Here is an 18,978-nt window from a genome sequence, read left to right on the forward strand (position 1 = left end):
TTGATGTATCTCGTTAAAACGACATCAATGATAAGAACCGGGCTAAAAACCATCTCCGTTCACTGTTTCTCCTTGTTAGGCGGCAATGTCCGCTAATTCAACCAACTCTGCTGATCCGTTGTTTCAAGTAACATGTAATGTATATATATATACAATAGTCATCTTCGTCGAAGACCACTTTTCAGACAATATCATTGAGATCACTCGCCAAACCACTCAAAATGGACATACGACAAGCTACCGTGAGTCTACAGCTCCATGATCTGGCGCTAACTGGTTCAGATTGACGACCTGATAGGGATGCAGAATGCGAATCTGCTGAACCTTCCCGAAAACTACACATTCAAATATTGTAAGTCGTTCACAGATTTGGTTATCGCTGACTCTCGCAGATCTTTATCATGCTCTAACGTGGCCAGAGCTTTCCTACGTCGCTGTGGATCCTCGAGGACGAGTAGTGGGCTACATATTGGCAAAAATGTAAGCTAAGACCACATGAAAAATCGCTAACCCTGCCCTAGGGAGGACGAACCATCCCCCAACACCGAACCTAGCGGTCACGTCACTTCGATATCAGTCCTGCGCCCGTATCGACGTTTAGGTTTAGCCAACAAACTGATGAAGCAGTCTCGTGCGTGCTTCCGCCAGTTCACTCGTTCGTTTGCTGACCTTGCTACCTACTTTTCTTCCGCAGAAGAGGCAATGGTCGCTCATTACAACGCCTCGCATATAACGCTTCACGTACGTAAATCAAATCGAGCGGCCATCTCTCTCTATCGTGACACCCTTGGATTTGAAGTTCATGCCATGGAAAAGGGATATTGTGAGTTCTTCAGCGTCCGAGTACCGCTAAATTTGGAATGTAGACGCCGATGGTGAGGACGCATATGGCATGCGATATTTATTCACAAAGCCGGACTCAGTCGAGTAGTAATATGCATCAACGCTTTTAGCGTGGTCTTAGTGGATTTCCTTCCCACTTAGCTCCTCTTATCGCCTCCCGAATCTAAAGTATCGCTGTCATTCCGAACCTCTGTCACCTGCTATATATACCTGCACTGGCGATCATGCAGCATTGACATAATACAGCGCTTAGGGGTCAGTTATTCTTCGATACTTCGATCGTCAATACCTCTCAGTTCTGCTACCAACCTACAGCATTCACTACTTCTCTGTCCTCATTACAATGATATCGAGGAAACCTTCGTTTCATCAGCTGACGTTTGTGACATTGTGGTGGTAGAGCAAGACACATCTTTGGGAGTGACTACTGTCTCGCTGATAATACTCAAGGACATCCTCGTCGCGCAAACTGGTACGGTCATCCGCTAATATGCGTCTGCGCATGTGTGCAGAAGGCGGCCTAAGACGCAATCCCCGCCGCAGTTTCAATTGTATCATGAGGCTTATCGTGCCGTTGGACCCACTCTTACGGGTTTATGGTACGCGTTGACTGCTAACGAATATCACTACACACAAGCTCGTCGACGTCGTGTTTCCATCTGATGTATAATGGCCAAAAGCACTGGCATAAGTTCACTTTCGCTTTTGGGAGTGTTCATTCTAGCAACGCGCCAAAATGAATCGTCCTCTAAGCAAGGTATGCTGATACTTCTGTCTCCAAGCCATCTTTCGTCCTCATCATTTTTTTATAGTACTGAGGATCGCGCTGGTCCAGCTTACATCTTCGAACACTTTTACTTTCCCATTACAATCACATAGTATATGCAGACATTGCAACTGGTTCATTCTCCATCATACTGTTAAGATTATTTTCAAGACATAATGAAATAAGAATTGTAGAAGAGGGTTTCCGAAAGAGGTTGGCCCAAAAGTCGAGGTGTCGCTATTTAGAGACAAGGAATCTGCATTGCAACAAGTGGTGTAATCAACATTGGGAATTGAAATTGAAATCAACCCCACCTTGATCTGGCTGTCTTTGAGATTTCCAAGCGGGTATACCACCAAAAACTCTGAGGATGTGATAGGCGGTAGATTTCCTTGCATCTACAGCTCCACCCTAATCTGTATCTACATATCCAAGTGCAAATTTTACTTGAGTTTGAACTAAAAGTTAAAGTTAGGTTCTGAAGTACTTATAATATGTCTTAAAGCAATGTTTTGCAGCTTGCCAATGTATTCCATTTGCTGATGTATATTTTGATGATACACTTGCTGTATGTGACAAGTCTGGTCTTGAAACAATTGAGACATTAAAGATTGAACCGAGTAGTGGATATGGACGTTGGTATGCCTGTTCATGTTCTTACTCTGTTGCTGGAATGAGTTTGAAGGTTGGAGGAAGGGGTTTGTTTGATGGTGTATAGTGTGACATGTCAAATTTACCTAATAATGCTTCTAAGTAATGTTCTTGTGTGTTGTGAAGCTCCTTTCTTTTCTATATCTATGTATATTAAAACCAAGGAAAAATCTGGCAGGACCAGAGTCAGGGCATTCAACCTTGTTGTGTAAGTCCTTTTTAAATTTATCTAAGGCTGAGCTTGAGTTACAGGCAATAAGTTGATCATCCACATGCACAGATAACATGAGTAACTCCCCCTCACGCCTTCTAAAACATAAGCAAGAACCAGCTCTAGTTGGTGTCAAACTTTGTGACTTTAACCAAGTGCCTAATTCTTTATTGAAACACCTTGGTGATTGTTTAAGTCCATATAATGATTTTTCTAGGCAATACTACTTAATTTACAAGAATGTTGCTTTCTTCAGGTCGTTCTATGTAGATTGTTTCTTCTAACTCCCCCTTGAGAAAGGCTGCAATGATATCAACTTGATCACATTCCAAGCCCAAATGATTAACTAATGATAAAAATACTCTAATGAATCTTTATGAGCTACACCAGCATATAATTCATTATAAGCTAAGCTAGTAATCTGAGCAAAACCTTCAGCAACCCATCTAGCTTTATATTCTGAAGGTTGACCAGTTTCTCATCAATCTTTCTAGAGTAAACCCATTTTGCTCTGAGTGTACGCATATCATCGAGTCTGTTGACAACTTGCCATACTTTATATTTGCTCATCTTTTGTAACTCATCTTTCATAGCCAAGTTCCATTGTTGCTGATCTCCAGATGATAAAGCTTCTTTGTAAGTTTGAAGAACTAAAGCTGACATGTGTTATGACCTGACCCACGTCGTCCAATTTGACCGACTATCTTAGAAGACTCTTAGAATAACTTCTTAGACAAATCTCAGAACGATTTCTGAGATGCATCTAAGAGTAATCTCTGAGATGTATCTCAAAAAGCGTTCCGGGAAGCTTCTTAGAACTTTTCCATGAGAAAATCTGGTCCTAGCAAAAGGTATAAATACCCCCCTTCCAGGAGGGTATTCAATCTTTCCCTCCATGAATCAAATTATTGACAGTCACAATAATTACAGTAGTTACACAAAAGTACTTATAACCATAAGTTACAATCATACGTTCCATAGCCTTGTAGTTAATACTTGATAAGTACTCAATGAACCCTGCCTTGCTCAACTACTTATCATCAATCGATCATATCTTCTACAACCCATTGCAACTCATCAGATCCATCTGAGTTGTTTATCACTGTCCAGCCATATCACAAGTCCCACAAAGAGAATCCTCAAGCTAGTAAACTTTCATTTTCTATCCAACTTGTATACCAAGGGTTTGATCCAGGACAGATCATAACAACATGGCTGCCATGGCAATAGCATAATTACCCCAAGAATCAGCATCATCCGTGATAGCTAATGAATCTATTGATTCTTGACTGGTGTCAACTTGTTCAATGGTATTATTTTCTTGACTTGTGTCAATTAATCCAATAGGATCAGGTGAAGGTGAGTGATTTTGAGTTTCAACCCTTGATAATAACCTTAATAATTGGCAAGGAGAGTTTGGAGGTTGTTGGTTTGACACCTTTGGCACACTTGACACTTCCTTTTTCATTTCTGGCAATAAGGTCAATTCTGGTGAATGAGTTGGTGATTTTCCAATTGTTGGAGATGGAGTATTAGTTTCTGTGACCGCTTTTGACACAGTTTCCCCCTTAATCAATACCACATCTCTTGTAATTTAAATTTCTTATCTTGAAGGTCAAATATCCTATAGTCAGAGGTACTATGATCATTTGCATAACCCATGAATTTACCTTCTTTATATCTGGGTTTTGACTGGTTTGTATTTTGATGATCTCTAAAGTAAATTTTCTCACCAAAACTTCTAAGTCTGTCAAATTCAAGCTTCTTGCCAAACCATCTCTCAAAGGGGAAAGCTTTATCTTTACCAGTTGGGGCACAGTTTCTAAAAAATGCTGTGTAATTTGCAGCTTCAGCCCAAAATGAGGTTATGAGATTTGTTTCAGCTAATAAAGTTCTAACACCACTGAGTATTGTCAAATGTTATACTCCTCATTTTGAGCATGAGCACCCGTAGCAACTATTGTATGAATGCTACCTTCATCTAAGAAGTATTGGTTTGCCAAGTTTGACATGAACTCTCCCCTGGATCAGATCTAATATGTTTGACAGTGAGTTGCAATTGATTTTCTGCATTATTATATAGTTTTTTCAGTGCCAAAAACACTTCTGACTTCCGTTTGAGTAGTGTCAAATATATACTCTTGTGAAGTCATCATAAATGTGAAGTCACCATGAGCAATTTTCATGTCTAGAAGGTGTTCTGGATGGCCCTCAAAAATCAAATGAAGCAATTCAAGTGGTCTAGTTGCTCCAGTCAGATCCTCAGCTTGCTCATAGTCAGAAGTTGCCTAGTCTCGCCTTTGACACAGTATCATGCATTCAGCCATCAGGCGGAATATCTACAAGTTTATCTTTGACACCCAAGTTTCCATTTCTTGCTAATTTTATGACATCTCTAGCATTCAGATGACCTAATCTAGTGTGCCATGTATTCGAAGAGTCATTGTTACCATGGAAAGCGTTGGCATTGATCCGACTTGCCTTGAGAGTTGAAATCATGTTGCAAGGGTACAGTAGCAAGAATTTCCTTCGTGTTGGGATTTTGAAGTGATCCATTGAAGCAATTGAAGGAGTAGATCAGAGTTGAGGGAAATTTGTTGGCAACAATAAGATTGACGGGATAATTGAGGACCAATTAGGATGTTTTTGAGGGCTAAATGACCAAGCTTAACATCACACCACATTGACCAGTGTTTCGGAATCGTGATCTATCGCCACATTGCCATATGCGGATAACGCCGCTATTTGTATCCCTGTATAGTTAACTAGTATTCAATTCAACTTAACTTCTCTTATATTTTACCTCTTTTATCATGCATCTAATAACTAGTTTGACACAGTGACCTTCATTTGAGTGTCATTTCGAATTTTTGACACCTTCAATAAGCGGTTTTTGACTGTGTGACGCAGTCACACCAACTGTCGAGTTGTTTTTGGCTCCAACCATGTGATAACAAGCTCCAGAATCGATAACAAAGACGCCTAAACTCCCTATACGTATAACATTTGAGGCATGAAAGGCATGGGCATCGTCAGAATGAGTGTCAGAAGTACTTGATGGAAGTTGAAATTTGAGCTGTAGAATCTTCTTGAGCTGTAGTGTCCAATCCAAGAGTTGCCCGGGAGTGAAATTTTTGTGTTGAGCATAATGAGCTTGACAACTATTGACAGTAGCCTCTTCGAAACCTCTTCTTGTCCATTCAGCTTGAACTGCAAGCCCAAAGTGATGCTGATGTCAGTGGTTCTCTTGATCAGAATGATTAACTGAGGGTTGGATTTGAATATGGGAGCGCCAATCTGCATAGCATGTGCTAACGTTCTGTCTGAAAGACTCTCATCCCCCTGGAATCTAATCATGAGCTGACCTAATTTCTGAGTTGGGTCCGCTCATTCTGTTGCAGAAAGCGTCCACATTGCTGTAACAAGTGAGCCTGTTTTGATCCAATAAATACAGAGTATTGAGCTTTCAATTCTTCCCCATACATAACAGGCATGTTTTTGAAGTGATCTTTGATCAAGCAGCTGCTGAAAATAGTGCCTGCAAAAGTAAAGAAGTCTCACGCTCTTTTGAATAGTTTAGCTTGATGTGCAGTTGGTGTAGTCTCAGGAGCAGTGCTAGGTGGTGGAGTGACCTGTAAATCTTTAGAATCAGTGCAATTGATACTCAAAATTTCCATTTCACATAGTTCTCTGCCACTTGAGGTAGAACAAGAAAATATCTCTCTGGATTTTCGTCTGACATGGTGTATGATCTATTGGGAAGTGTCTAGGTACGATTCAGATCGAAAATACGTCAAGTACGCCTTTAAAATATGACAAATGACTTTGTATTCGAAGCAAACAGAATATCGAGAAATCGATGTTCCTGTAGGACTCAGCTTGGTCTACACCAGACTGCTATTGCTACAAGGAAGTAGGATTTTGTCATTGATAAACTATCAGATGCATGAGCAAAATCAATTTAAGTACTTGGGTTTCCGGCGATTTCTGACTTTGACACATTCGTCTCATGCACAACGGCCTCAAAAACAATATATTTTACACGGACATTGACCACTTTGACAGGCATCACAGTACGATTCTGTGTGTCTATGAGCACGATGTTGATCAGAATGACTCAGGCAATAAAGACATGTAATGCAATGAGGTAAGGCGACATCCAGACGTTACCAGACAGTCTAGAGCGACACAACCATCTGAAGCCACAAGAGCCCTACACAGGATGCCCACAAAAGGGAGAAGTGTGAACATAGGTGCTTGGCATGACTGCTAAGCAGCCCTCAATCCGATGAGGGCGCCAGGTCGCAATGGTATACACCATGAGACTGACAACATAAGCAGACTTCTGTTGTTTGAGGATATGGTAGTGTTTGTTCTGCTTCCACTGTGAGTCTTGCAGTCCCAGTAAGTAAGCTTGTTTCAGCAGAGCGATTTGTCATTGAAAAACCTCATTGACGAAGATGATATAGAAAGTGTTGAGGCCAATAGCGAGCGGAGACGACGATTGGATTATCGATCAGTGCATGGCACGATGAAAGATAGCTGTCCATCCTAGAGATGTGTAATTCCGGTCTTTTGTCAAACGGCATTGGCGATTCATCAAAGAGAGGCAGGCCCCCGGTACAACTGCTAAAGCAAGCGCTACGCAGATTGTTGCTGCCTTATGTTGTCATGCTGTATGGGTGCCGTCTCCGCAGGATGGGTTGAGCGGGTGAGAGCTAGTGAGAACGCGACAGGACCGACGAGATCGCTGATGGGGTGAACAGTATCTCGCAGGCAATGATACTGGCACCACACATTGCCGGGTGAGCTGGGCACAGGGTGATGGTTCACTGAAGGATTTTGTCTGTCATACATCCGGCTCGAAGGGCATCCGGCTCGAAAAGATGTCGACCTTCGAGTGATCGGGGGTCAAGCGAAGCTGGATGAAAACGACGGTCGGCGTAACATTTAGATACGTCCATTATTCTGAGACGGCGATCTTTCCATAGGTCATCGAGACGCAGGCAGACGAGGTGATCGGTGATCGAAGCTAATCATGAAGTGAACAACTATCAAGACACAGATAACAAGGAGAAGGCCGATGTCGCTTCGAACATCGAATGGCAGACTTCTACTCAGACTGTGTGAGACAACCATGCCATCAAATTATATTCTGAAGCGGTTCGTCGTCCGCGGGGTTGACGGCTGTATGAGAATGACAGAGCTACTGATCGATTGGTCGGTGGGCACTTGCGCGATCGTAAAGGGCGAGGTATGCCGGGACTGAAACCAACAGCTGATTATCAGCAGTAGCTCGCAGTTTACGACTTGAAGGGGGAGAGGCCACATGAATAGAGTTTGGCTGGAGTCGTAACTAAGCTGGGGCTACTGCAGATTGATCTCTCCCGCATCACACTTTGGACCTCTGGCACCCTGGATGCTCCAGTGAAAGCGTAGTTTTACATACCTACTGGCGGTAGTTTGCCTTTGTAAGCCAAATGATTTCGGGAGTCCACTCTTTTGCGCTTCCCATTCCTGGAGCAGGCCCCACCTGCTGAGATCCTGTAAGCTCAGTATCCATGTCAAGGCAGTGGGCGTATCGGGGTGATCGGGGATATAGGGTGGTCAGACGAAGACCTTATATATCGAGTGAAAGAGATCGCAGGGGACCGACCGTTGATCTGATACAACAGGAGTGAGTATGATTGAAGGTCAGCGGGCCTTTGATCGACTCATGGCTATGAAAGATAGTCTGAAGCGGTGGTTGTACTCTATTTGGCATGAGGATATGTTGGATCAATTGTCATAGTGAACTGTTGAGGTGCAACTTAGTCTTCAAATCTTCGGAAGCGGATGGATCTTTTGGGATTCCTGCAGAGATTGTGCACAAGGGATAGTTCGCTAGGATAGAGTGGAATGGTCATAGTTGGGGACGCAATACCATTGAAAGGTATAAGCAAAACAAGTCGGCGAAATTGAAGCACAACGAACGAATTCTGTACGGTAAATCAATTAAAGTAAAGAAAGATTGAAATCTGAGATTAAGGGTTTTTAAATTCGCACGTTACCATCCCGCACTTCTTCTAATTTAACAAATCATCAGAATCAGTCAAACATTCATCGCCTTGTATTGAGCATATACACCTTTCGGTTCCTCGCACTATTCTACATTCCATCTCACCTTGCCTGACTGACAGGCCGACTTGCATAAGATCTACACCCATCACTGGTCACCGAATCCGAGGTTCAACCACTTTCCACTTCCCAGGGACAACAGCGCGAGCGATTCGGCGTACGCTGCGGTCGCTTGCAACGGTACATCTACTATTCCAGCAGAAAGAAATAACGCAGCTGCAAACACTTGTACCATGGATTGACTTGATAGATCGAGGTTTCAGCATCAACAAGATAAAGAGAAAGGTTTCAGGTGGGGATCTCATTCGTTATTAGAGTAGTTTGGGTCAGGGTAATACAATCGTCACCCGCAATTAATTAATATAATAAGCAACGCATGGATTCACAACAAAACATCAATAATAATACAACAATAAGCATAGGCATAATAGTTTCGAGGTGGGATTAAACAGTTATAATTATAGTAAGCACGCACAATCTCGTCGTCAACATAACATGTATGACTTGTATAATTTCTCTTTTTGATCAGCAAGACCTTTTCTTATCAACCAATTCGTCTCCCGATTCATCTACGTCGAATGTCTTTAATTTTGACGTGCTTCGATGTCTTATTCTCCACCCCTTTCGCTCTTATACCTCGCGCCTCCCTTACATCCTGTCGATTTGCGACCTGTCTCTGCCATCTCTGCGGCATCTGGCACAACCCTTCCAACTTCCGTATTCCCCCCTCCTTCAGCGTATTACCATAGATCCAGGTCATTGAAGCTCCTCCAAACCACTCGTACCGTTCTCCCCTTTCCGCACAATCTCTCTCGTCATTCAGGAGCTGCAGAGGCGGAGGTAGCTGAGTGTTTTCAAGATTTATTAGCTTCGAGTCAGTCCAATATGGCAACGACCCCGCAACAACCTCCTAAAAAACCTGGTTTTTTTCGGCGCATGTCCATTTCGTCCTCACAGAGTAGTAAAGCTTCGGTACATGCGTCTAACAACAACAATAACGGTCTGGGCAACAACAATAAGAGCTACGGCAGATCAGTATCTGGACCTTTAGCTGGCCGAGAGACAATAGCAGGACCTTCTTACGATGCCTTGCCTGTTGGAGGGGCAACAAATACATTCAAATCCAAGGAAAAGCCAAATAACCCGGGGATGAAGTATCAGCAACGTGAGTCGCCATAGCATAGTCGAAGCTATATCTTGACTAATCTTGTCAGACGTATCGATTTCCCATCTGGGCGAATCTATAGCTACCCGCCCTGCTGTTTCCACCCTCAATGCAGGATCCTTCGGCAGCAGCACAGCACCTCGACCCCCTACCTCTCTCGCAACGCCCCCTCGAAGTCGACAGCCTATTCGTCCTGCCCTCGCCTCACCTCCTACACCGCCATCCCGCCGGATGAGTTCATCCACGCCCTATCAAGCTATTGAGCCTAAGACGTTGCCTTTCATACCTCAGACTACTTCGAACGCTATGAAGGGAGACGTCTTTCAAGCAAAGGGAAACGGCTCCGGGCCGTCGAAGACTGCCTCGAGGAGTGACTCCAGTACGTATCGAGGTTCTGTTCATTGAATGAAGCTCACGTTCAGAATAGAGCGCCCGGATATGTCTGTTCATCCCCCAACACATATAGATCCCATCTCACTGGGGCTTATCGATTCTCCTCGAGAAGCACAGCATCGCGAAGTCGAATCGTTGCGAACAAATGGTCCTGCTCGACCTATACCGACCCCTCTCAAGATACCAGGAGATGAGCGGCAAGTCAACTCGTCTGGTTCATATGGCTCCATTTCGCAACGAGAGAAGACTGCCCGATATAGCCGCTTTGATGATGCAGAAAGCAGCAAACCCGTCGGATTACCTGCCGGGGCGCAAGAGCCAGTATACGTTCAGCCCAATCGGATAGACCCGCGACCTATGGTTAGCGCTCGCCGATCAACATCGTCTAGCCGCCGGACGCCCATTGCCAAGATTGAGACGAGGGTTATGTCACCAGGTTCTCAGCCAGTAGTGAAGGGTCCTGATACAACCAGCCCGCCGATGTCAGCGCGGCCTCCGATAATTCAGCAAAACAAGAGCCAAACATCGAAAATAGAGGTCGCAAAGACTAAAGAACAACTTAGTGAAGCTGGTGCTTACGCGAAAGCTATCGCTGCTACGATCAATCATCACGAAGGCCCGAAATCTAGTGGTGAATCCGCCCCCTATCTCCCTGCGAAGTCACCGGCAGCGAGACCCCTACCTGCTCCTCCAGCCGCGAATGGCGTCAGCAGAAGCACATCAAAAGCTAATGTGGTTGTCATTGCAAGCAGTCCAAAATCGCATAAGTCTATCACAAGGCAAGAGAATTTGGAATCTAAAGTGGAAGTGAATCGCTTCGCCAAGGAAGCTCAAGTCAAACCTTCTGCGACAACGTCTCCTGTCAAAGCTTTAACACCACCTATTCACAACAGACGTTCGGTGCAACCGTTGAACTTCGACTTTCCCCGCTCTCCCACGTTACCTCCTCTTGTAGATCCTCGCACGTCCAATATCGTCAAAGCCGACCCGGTCACTCAATGGGCTCGAGAGTCCGATCCGCCAAGATCACCCGGTAGTCCCACACCGCTCGCGACATCTCAATTACCGCCTAGACAATCTTCAGCCTCAAACAGCAGACGGGCTGTCAGTTCGCCTCTTGTAAGCCCAAATATCGGCTCTGACGTTCACATGTCAGCGCGACCACAACTCATGAGTCCAGATATTCAAGCTTCAACGACCTCGGAGGTCAAGCATAGAGACAGGCCGCGTGCTACAATTACCTTCCTGCTGTTACACAACCGGATCCAAGCGGCTCTGTTGTCTCATCTTTCAATCAATTCTTTCCTTTCTCTCACCGGTGCATCAGATACCATTCGAAAGCGGTTTACCGGAGAAGCTATTGGTCGGTGGGTCTTGAAGGAATGGGGAATCCAGGTCGACCGGGAAAAGGGAAGAAGTTGGCCCAATCTGACAGTGTGGGAAGGTTTCTGTGAGTGTAATGAGCCACTGGCCGATCTTGATATGCTAATCTCTTCCTACATGCAGTGGAATCCCTGTTGCATGACCCGATCACTTATAGCACATATCCGCCTCAATGGCATAATCTATTACAGCATCTATGTCTATCGCATTCTCTCATCGTATTACACCTCCGACAACTACCTTCGAGCGCTTTTCCAAACCCGCCTCCTTCACCCTTCGAGGACGATTTTGTCAGCTCAGTTCCACATCTGCCATTCTCCGCTTCCATGAACAGCTTCGGAAGTCAACGACCCCGCTCGCGCTTAGGTAGCGCAGCCGGCTCCGATGCCGGGAGTCTGACCCCAGCTACAAAGATGCCCCGACAAGAGAGGCTTGTGGAGATAGTGATGCCTGAACCGCTGTCATCTGTCGAGCAGCAGGAACAACCGTCGACACCATTTCCTGAGGTCCAGAAAGCTCGGCGACGCGGATCCATCGGATCTATTGCATCTGCCGCTTCCCTATCTTTCGGCAGACGGCGAAGCGCAAGCATCAGCACAGATGCTCGGATTGAAATGGCGCCCGTCACCTCTGCAGCGCCTATGCAATCTGGTAAAGCTGCGCTTCCCCCAGTTAGCTACCCCTCGGCGAAACGCTATGGGTTCAAGCGCCATGGTGAGCCGACAAGGTCACGTCAATCCTCGGAATCGAGTCGACCCGGATCAATCTTCTCCGTGCAGAGTACACCATCCTTCTCCGGTCACCAACGGGCGTCGAGCGGATATAACATGCGACCCTCTTTCGCGGTTGATCGCAATGCCCCACCAGTTCCTGGCTTTCCTGCGGGACTGCCAATGCCACCGCCGATCGGGGGAGGGTATCGCTCAAGTTTTGCTAGTTCAGATGCTCGATCAAGTCGCCCTTCCGAGAATGGTGGAGTATCTCCCAGATCTGGCTTAACGTTTTCTAGGCGTGACCTGAGTACGCCGCCGCCTATTCGACCTGAACCCGTTTTCGATCGCCCGATACCATATACTGTTGGTCGAGCCCCGATTCTGAGGGTTTTCGTTCCTCTGTCCGATTCCGTCCAGCGTTGGCCATCAGCAGAAGGAGCTGCTATTGCTGTGAAGGAACTCGAGAAATGCGGCGCCATGAGGAGAATGAAGCTCGGTGATCTGGTTGTGAGTGCTTCAGACGTAGTATAACATCAATATAGACTGATACCCTTGCACAGGTCAATACTGCGATCCGGCAACCCAAGACAACGGAACATGTGCTGGTGTTTGTGCCATTTGTCCGACATCTTCTCATCCCATTAGACTACTCTTTTTCGCCCACTGGTCATCTCCCTTCTTACGTGAATGGATTCGAGATTCCGCCTTCCTTCTACTACCCTTTTTTGCCCACCCCTCAGATATTATACTTGGATCTGGCGCCATTCGCTAGGCAAGCTCTGCAGTCCATTCGCCTGGCGTATGATCGCCGAGACGTGACTACTGCATCTGGAGCTAGACTCAGTGCGAAGAGGTACCTGCATGTCGCAGGATTTGAGATCGGACCTGAAGACCGGGTCGCACCAGAATGGCATGGTATGGTTTCTTTAGAGACTGAAGGTACAGCAGAAGCTAAGCATGACTTAGAGAAGCGACTTATTGGATTTGGTGGATCCCGACCACTTGTCGGACCGTGGGAACTAGTAAGGGAGAAGAGCATGATTGGTACTATCTGGCTACGACTAGTTAAACAGGAATAATGAATAAATCATATGTTTCTGTTCATGCATAATGATCGCTATGTACGCTTGGCTTTTCGCTTTCTCCTGCTGGCCGCGTCTGCCGCAGGACTTGGCTGTTGCTTCTCTTGAACTTCATCAAACGTATCTAAGAGAGCGGAATGGAGCCAGGATACGAATCCACCAGCAATGAAGCCTAGTATAGAGCTGACAGCAGGAGTCAGGGGATAACTCTGCGCAGAGCGGGAGGCATTTCAGCTGAATTCCCTATCCTATTGAGCACAAAACAACGCCTCACCTGCCAAGGTCTGTCCCAGTCTAACGGGATGGGTATAACTCCCAGCCATGCTCCAAGTAGAGAGCCAATTACTGGGTATACCAGTGCTCGTTCCAACGGTGAGTCAGGGCTATACAATTAGCAAAGCGTAAAGAATTCTTCAGACTCACCGAAATTCGCAGAAAAGACGCGTCATCCTGAAACGAGCAAACGTTCCACTTTCATAGATAGACGGGAATCCAAGAGCATGCACGACTGGCCAGACAGTAAGCACGGAGATATGAAGGGCAAGAAGAGCAGAATGCACGTGGTAGCTAAAGCAGCGTGTGAGCACTGCTCAGATACGTCTGAGTTCCGTACACTCACCTGTCTAAAGGGGCGCCGAGACCCAATATGAGGACGTAGAAGAGACAGCTGCCTCCGACAGTTGCAAGGGCACATTCGCCTACTCTCTAAAATATTAGCTGAAGAATCTGCTGGTGTGAACTCACATTCAGCATCATACTGTCACGACCAATCCTTTCAGCTATTTCAGCTTCACCCGTAGCCGTAGATTTTGTTGAGGTCTGCGACCATCTTCGCATGATTGATCCCCACCAGGACATGCACAGAAGCATGCCAGCTATGTCCCAAAGCATAGTAGCGAGTGGTCGAGATGTGATAGGGGTCAAGAATGCGTATTCAGGCCGATCCGAAGAAGACGATTGGACAGTTGAGCCCATGAGCCACGGAGTCGAGCGAGGTAAGAGGACGAAAGCACCGCATAGCAGAGCGGAAAGATAAGCATGTAGAGCAAAATACTCCGGGAGGTTGAAGTTATCTTTGGGCATGTTGCTTGCCAGTACCGCTCCTAAAAATAATGAAGGATGAGAGAACAGAAGATGCAATGGGCGAACTGAAATAATCTGAAATCAGATACAAGGCGGCTTGGTGTTGTCTGTATTTGATTCCGTTTTGGATGTTTTCGATTCGCTTACAAGATATCCCAAATGACATGTTCGATCCAACTTTTTCATCCTTGATTTGCATATAGCCTCTTACTCAGCTTCAATCAGTGAAAATATAGTTGCTTTGTCAGAATAGGTGAGGACTTCCTTGTTCGAATATCAGTATTGTTTGAAAAGCACAAGACTGACCGCCTGTTCAGCCAAAGTCGAACGCCATGACGGCGCCGTTTCGACAAATTCACACCTTGGAACAGGTGCTCGGGTACAATCGTGTCCGGACATCTCGCCTGCTTCAGGTTAAAAGCTCGCTAAAAGTAAGACCAATCCGCCAGCATGTTTGTATCGCTGAGCATAGCTGACGGTATGCTGTCTGCCGTAGCTGTCTACTCCCGCCTATCTCAATCGATCGGTATCAACCTGCGTTCCTCGGCGTGCGATCTTTGGAACCACTTCTAACTCTGCAAAACAACTATCGCCTCCGCCACCAGCAATCGACTCTGACACTCCGCTCACACCATTTCAATCGCAGATAGCAGCTCTGGAATCGGCTGCTCAAGCAAATCCTGAGGATTTGAATGCTCAGGTCCAGCTACTTGGGGAATTGGCTAAAGGAGGCGAATTCAAGGGCTTGGTAGCTTACTATGAGGCCATGGCGCTTACTAGCAGCACAGATAAAAGCACAGGGGTAGGCAGTACTGCTTTACTCAAGGATGAAAATGCCTGGACTTTGTTCTTGAATGGCCTGGCAAACACCGGCAGGTTGGGAGAAGCATCTCAGCTGGTCAGGCGGCGGGATGAGTTGATGAAATCGACAAACACCGCTTTGCGTGCGCCAATTAATGATCCTTCCTCAGCATCATCTGTACCACCTGCATCGGCTTCCGTCCTCACCAATCTGGCCTCTACATCCTCCCACGCTGATTCCTCAACATCATCTACATCGGCGTCCACCCCGATCTCAAGCGCCTCGCAATCCCCGCTCTCGTCATTCATCTCTCCCACCAACAATGGTCTTTCGTCTCCTACTCCTGCATCACAAGGCGGATCAGGATCAGCCTTGAATCCGTTATACGTCCAAATGGCACCGCCGACCCCTCAGGCCAACGCTTGGAAAGCACTTCGATGGCTAGGAGGTTTCTTACTATGGGGTTTTATCATTCTCACGGTCATGTCCATGATAATGGAGAACACAGGATTACTCAAAGCGGGACCTGGCCCAGCGGAGTTTGAACCTGAGGAAGGAAAAGTGGTCAAATTCAGCGACGTACATGGAGTTGAAGAGGCCAAATCTGTGAGTAGCGATCTGAGCAATAAGTGCCTTCTTACAACAACGAGAAATGTTCTGCGGATCCGAGCACACAGTAATACAGGACGACTGTGGCCGGCCAACCCTCTCATCACGATTATCTCGCTATATAAAGTGCAATCGAGAAGATGAACCGCTGACGACTTGTTTCAATCAGGAACTGGAAGAAATCGTTGAGTTCCTAAAAAACCCTGAGAAATTCTCAAACCTAGGCGGAAAACTACCGAAAGGTGTCTTGCTTACTGGACCTCCCGGTACTGGTAAAACTATGCTGGCTCGAGCCGTAGCTGGCGAAGCGGAAGTCCCCTTCCTATTCGCTTCTGGGAGTAGTTTCGATGAAATGTTCGTTGGTGTCGGTGGTGAGTCAAGTTTAACCCGTTCAAACCCAACTTTGGACATGCGAACCACGGTCTTCAGCTTCGTGGTTCCTACCGCTAAGTCACCTGATTTCATTTTTAGCAAAACGGGTCAGAGAACTATTTGCCGCTGCACGGAAGAAGGCTCCAGCCATTGTCTTCATCGATGAATTGGATGCGATCGGGTCCAAAAGAAGCGCTAAAGATCAAGTAAGATCCATCTTCTGTGTATGTTACCTCGATTAATTCGGCTGACTTTTGCATTGGTGTGCAGCACTACATGAAGCAAACTCTAAATCAACTGCTTGTCGAGCTTGATGGTTTCGAACAATCGGAAGGTGTCATCATCATCGCGGCTACGAATTTCCCTGAATCATTGGACAAAGCCTTGACCAGACCGGGAAGATTCGACAGACACGGTGAGCTATGTCTTTGACGCACAACAAACGTGGTTCATACATACCAACTGATGCCGTCTATCACACAGTCGTTGTCGGACTACCCGATGTAAGAGGACGGGTAGAGATCCTCAAACACCATATGGGTGAAGTTGCCTTTGATGTAGATGTCGACGCTTCTATCATAGCCAGAGGTTGTCCGGGCATGAGTGGGGCCGATCTACAGAATTTAGTCAATCAGGCTGCAGTCAAGGCCTCTAGAGAAGGGGCTAAGACTGTAGGCCTGAAGCATTTTGAATGGGCTAAAGGTAGGTCCGATCATTCCGGTCTGGGCAACTGAGCTGACTTTTCGCCTCTCGGAACAGATCGAATCCTGATGGGTGCAGAACGCCGATCACACTTCGTGACAGAAGAGTCCAAGCGGGCGACCGCTTACCATGAAGGTGGACATGCACTCGTGGCGCTACATACCCCAGGTGCTATGCCGCTGCATAAAGTGTGAGTGATTTACCAATAACTGGACGAATCTGCCTCTGATCACTGTGGCTAACCAACCGCATCAACAGCACAATTATGCCAAGAGGTCAAGCCTTAGGTATCACGTTCCAGCTGCCTGAACAAGACAAAGGTGAGCTTCTTTTCCTTCATTGAAGACCTGTCGTGATCTGATATCGGTCATACAGACTCATACACACGTAAGGAATACAATGCAATGATAGATGTAGCTTTAGGAGGAAGAGCTGCCGAGGAAATGGTGTTTGGACACGACGATGTTACGTCCGGATGCTCGAGCGATTTGCAAAGGGCCACCGACGTTGCAGCGAGGATGATTAGAGTGAGTTTGACACAGGATTGATCTAGCGACTGTTCAATCTATGAAGCGTAATGGTAGTTGATCAAGCTTCGCCTATCAGAGTTACGGTTTCAGTGATAAAGTTGGGCTGGTAGCTCACGGAGACGAGGAGAGCGTATACTTAAGCGGAAAGAAGAAGGATGAGATCGAAAGCGAAATAAGATCGTACGTCATCGACATGAGGACTCTGCGTAAAGAGGGCTGTGAGCTGATACATTCAAACAGGTTTTTGGATGGCAGTATGGATCGAACGAAACAGCTACTCCGGACTCGTGAACATGAGCTGCATACAGTGCGTATACTTCAGGCTATTCCCACGGCGGTCACACAAGGTGCGGGCTCAGCTGATGTATGATTGCCTTGCCGCAGTTGGCAAAAGCCTTGGTCGAATATGAAACTCTCTCCTTGGACGAAGTACGTCAGGTTTTGGCTGGTCAAAGTCTGAACAGGCCGACGACAGAAGGAGAAACACTCAAATCAGAGGAAGAGATACGGAATCAGCCCGGTGGAAAGGTTGTGGAGGGAATATAGTCACACAATTCATCGCATATGCATGGGCTTCTTTTACATCACGACGATGTCATTCGACGACGAGAGTTTCTTTGCCGCGTACTTGCTTTTATGTATCCCTCACGTACATTGTTTCTTCCCCTCCAGTGTCTTTAGTTGTTGTTCGACGAATTTGATATGACCGCTGTTGGTTTCATGGTGAGATCAGCTTGGAATCACATACAGTTAACGGACTATACGATCTTTCAGAGCACCATGGGCAAAGACCAGAGTAAGAATGAAGAGACCGAATTTCACGTACTTTACGTCGATCGATTTGTCGCAAACCCCTCTGACTATTCCCTGCTTATCAATGAAAAACGTTTCCCTACCTGCTGATAGACCGAAAAAGGATTTTCCAACGCCGTACGCTTGCCTGGCCTTGTTATCTGTGTCTGACAAGATGGGGTACGAGAGTTTGTATTGATCTGCAAACGATTGCTGTTTTGCTGTTGGATCTGGTGGTATTTAACGGGATAAGCTATATGGCGTGCCTTTTTGTACAGCGAACATTGACTCACCGCCGGATACACCAATTACTGCTAACTCAGGATTCCTTTTGAAGACTATGTTTTGAGCTTGCGCATCTCGGAATGAGCATGCTTCCATGGTGCATCCCATTGTGTTCGCAGCTGGAAACTGGGAGCGAATACAGACTATCAGCCAAAGGGCTTTGCTATGACCCATCACTGAGTGAGATGACATACAAAGAACAGAGCGATCGGCTATCGTGCGAGTTAGTCATCTTCCTGGTTCCCAAATTGACTTCAGCTTCTTGACTGACCTTTTCGCCTATCGGGAGTTTCAATAGCTCGCCATTGGGTATACTTGGAAGCTCCAAAGACGGAGCGGGTTTACCGATTAAGTCTGAATTCTTGACCATGCTGGTAGGATGATGGTCCGGTAGAAGTCTTGGTGTAGATGGCAGATAAAACTGAGACTACTAAGAATATGTGCGGCTGACGATAGGGTGAAGCTTTTTGTGAGGTACT

General features: G+C 46.2%; 5 protein-coding genes across 5 annotated transcripts; 3 read left to right on the forward strand and 2 right to left on the reverse strand.

Annotated features, from left to right (window-relative positions):
- Positions 1 to 221: 221 nt before the first annotated feature.
- Positions 222 to 931, forward strand: I206_106637 (uncharacterized protein; the record flags this gene model as incomplete). Its single annotated transcript, XM_070203364.1, has 5 exons — positions 222 to 242; positions 368 to 480; positions 555 to 631; positions 695 to 823; positions 867 to 931. The coding sequence occupies 5 exons, from the start codon at positions 222 to 224 to the stop codon at positions 929 to 931; spliced, it is 405 nt and encodes a 134-aa protein (XP_070059465.1).
- An 8,260-nt stretch (positions 932 to 9,191) lies between these two features.
- On the forward strand, positions 9,192 to 13,321 carry I206_106638 (uncharacterized protein; the record flags this gene model as incomplete). Its single annotated transcript, XM_019159165.1, has 5 exons — positions 9,192 to 9,753; positions 9,803 to 10,132; positions 10,181 to 11,596; positions 11,653 to 12,749; positions 12,803 to 13,321. 5 exons carry the CDS (start codon positions 9,192 to 9,194, stop codon positions 13,319 to 13,321), a joined length of 3,924 nt encoding a protein of 1,307 aa, XP_019007837.1.
- A 38-nt stretch (positions 13,322 to 13,359) lies between these two features.
- On the reverse strand, positions 13,360 to 14,407 carry I206_106639 (uncharacterized protein; the record flags this gene model as incomplete). Its single annotated transcript, XM_070203365.1, has 5 exons — positions 13,360 to 13,533; positions 13,599 to 13,707; positions 13,790 to 13,891; positions 13,944 to 14,022; positions 14,083 to 14,407. The coding sequence occupies 5 exons, from the start codon at positions 14,405 to 14,407 to the stop codon at positions 13,360 to 13,362; spliced, it is 789 nt and encodes a 262-aa protein (XP_070059466.1).
- A 332-nt stretch (positions 14,408 to 14,739) lies between these two features.
- Positions 14,740 to 17,968, forward strand: I206_106640 (uncharacterized protein; the record flags this gene model as incomplete). Its single annotated transcript, XM_070203366.1, has 12 exons — positions 14,740 to 14,838; positions 14,904 to 15,815; positions 15,988 to 16,189; positions 16,290 to 16,396; positions 16,461 to 16,605; positions 16,674 to 16,892; positions 16,950 to 17,082; positions 17,151 to 17,212; positions 17,268 to 17,419; positions 17,499 to 17,602; positions 17,663 to 17,729; positions 17,807 to 17,968. The coding sequence occupies 12 exons, from the start codon at positions 14,740 to 14,742 to the stop codon at positions 17,966 to 17,968; spliced, it is 2,364 nt and encodes a 787-aa protein (XP_070059467.1).
- Positions 17,969 to 18,067: 99 nt separating this feature from the next.
- On the reverse strand, positions 18,068 to 18,869 carry I206_106641 (uncharacterized protein; the record flags this gene model as incomplete). The annotated part of the gene is made up of 5 exons (XM_019159162.2): positions 18,068 to 18,131; positions 18,249 to 18,444; positions 18,508 to 18,625; positions 18,694 to 18,711; positions 18,771 to 18,869. 5 exons carry the CDS (start codon positions 18,867 to 18,869, stop codon positions 18,068 to 18,070), a joined length of 495 nt encoding a protein of 164 aa, XP_019007834.2.
- Between the last annotated feature and the right edge of the window lie 109 nt (positions 18,870 to 18,978).

This window comes from Kwoniella pini, chromosome 9, assembly GCF_000512605.2.
Source record: "Kwoniella pini CBS 10737 chromosome 9, complete sequence".
Lineage (NCBI taxonomy): Eukaryota > Fungi > Basidiomycota > Tremellomycetes > Tremellales > Cryptococcaceae > Kwoniella > Kwoniella pini.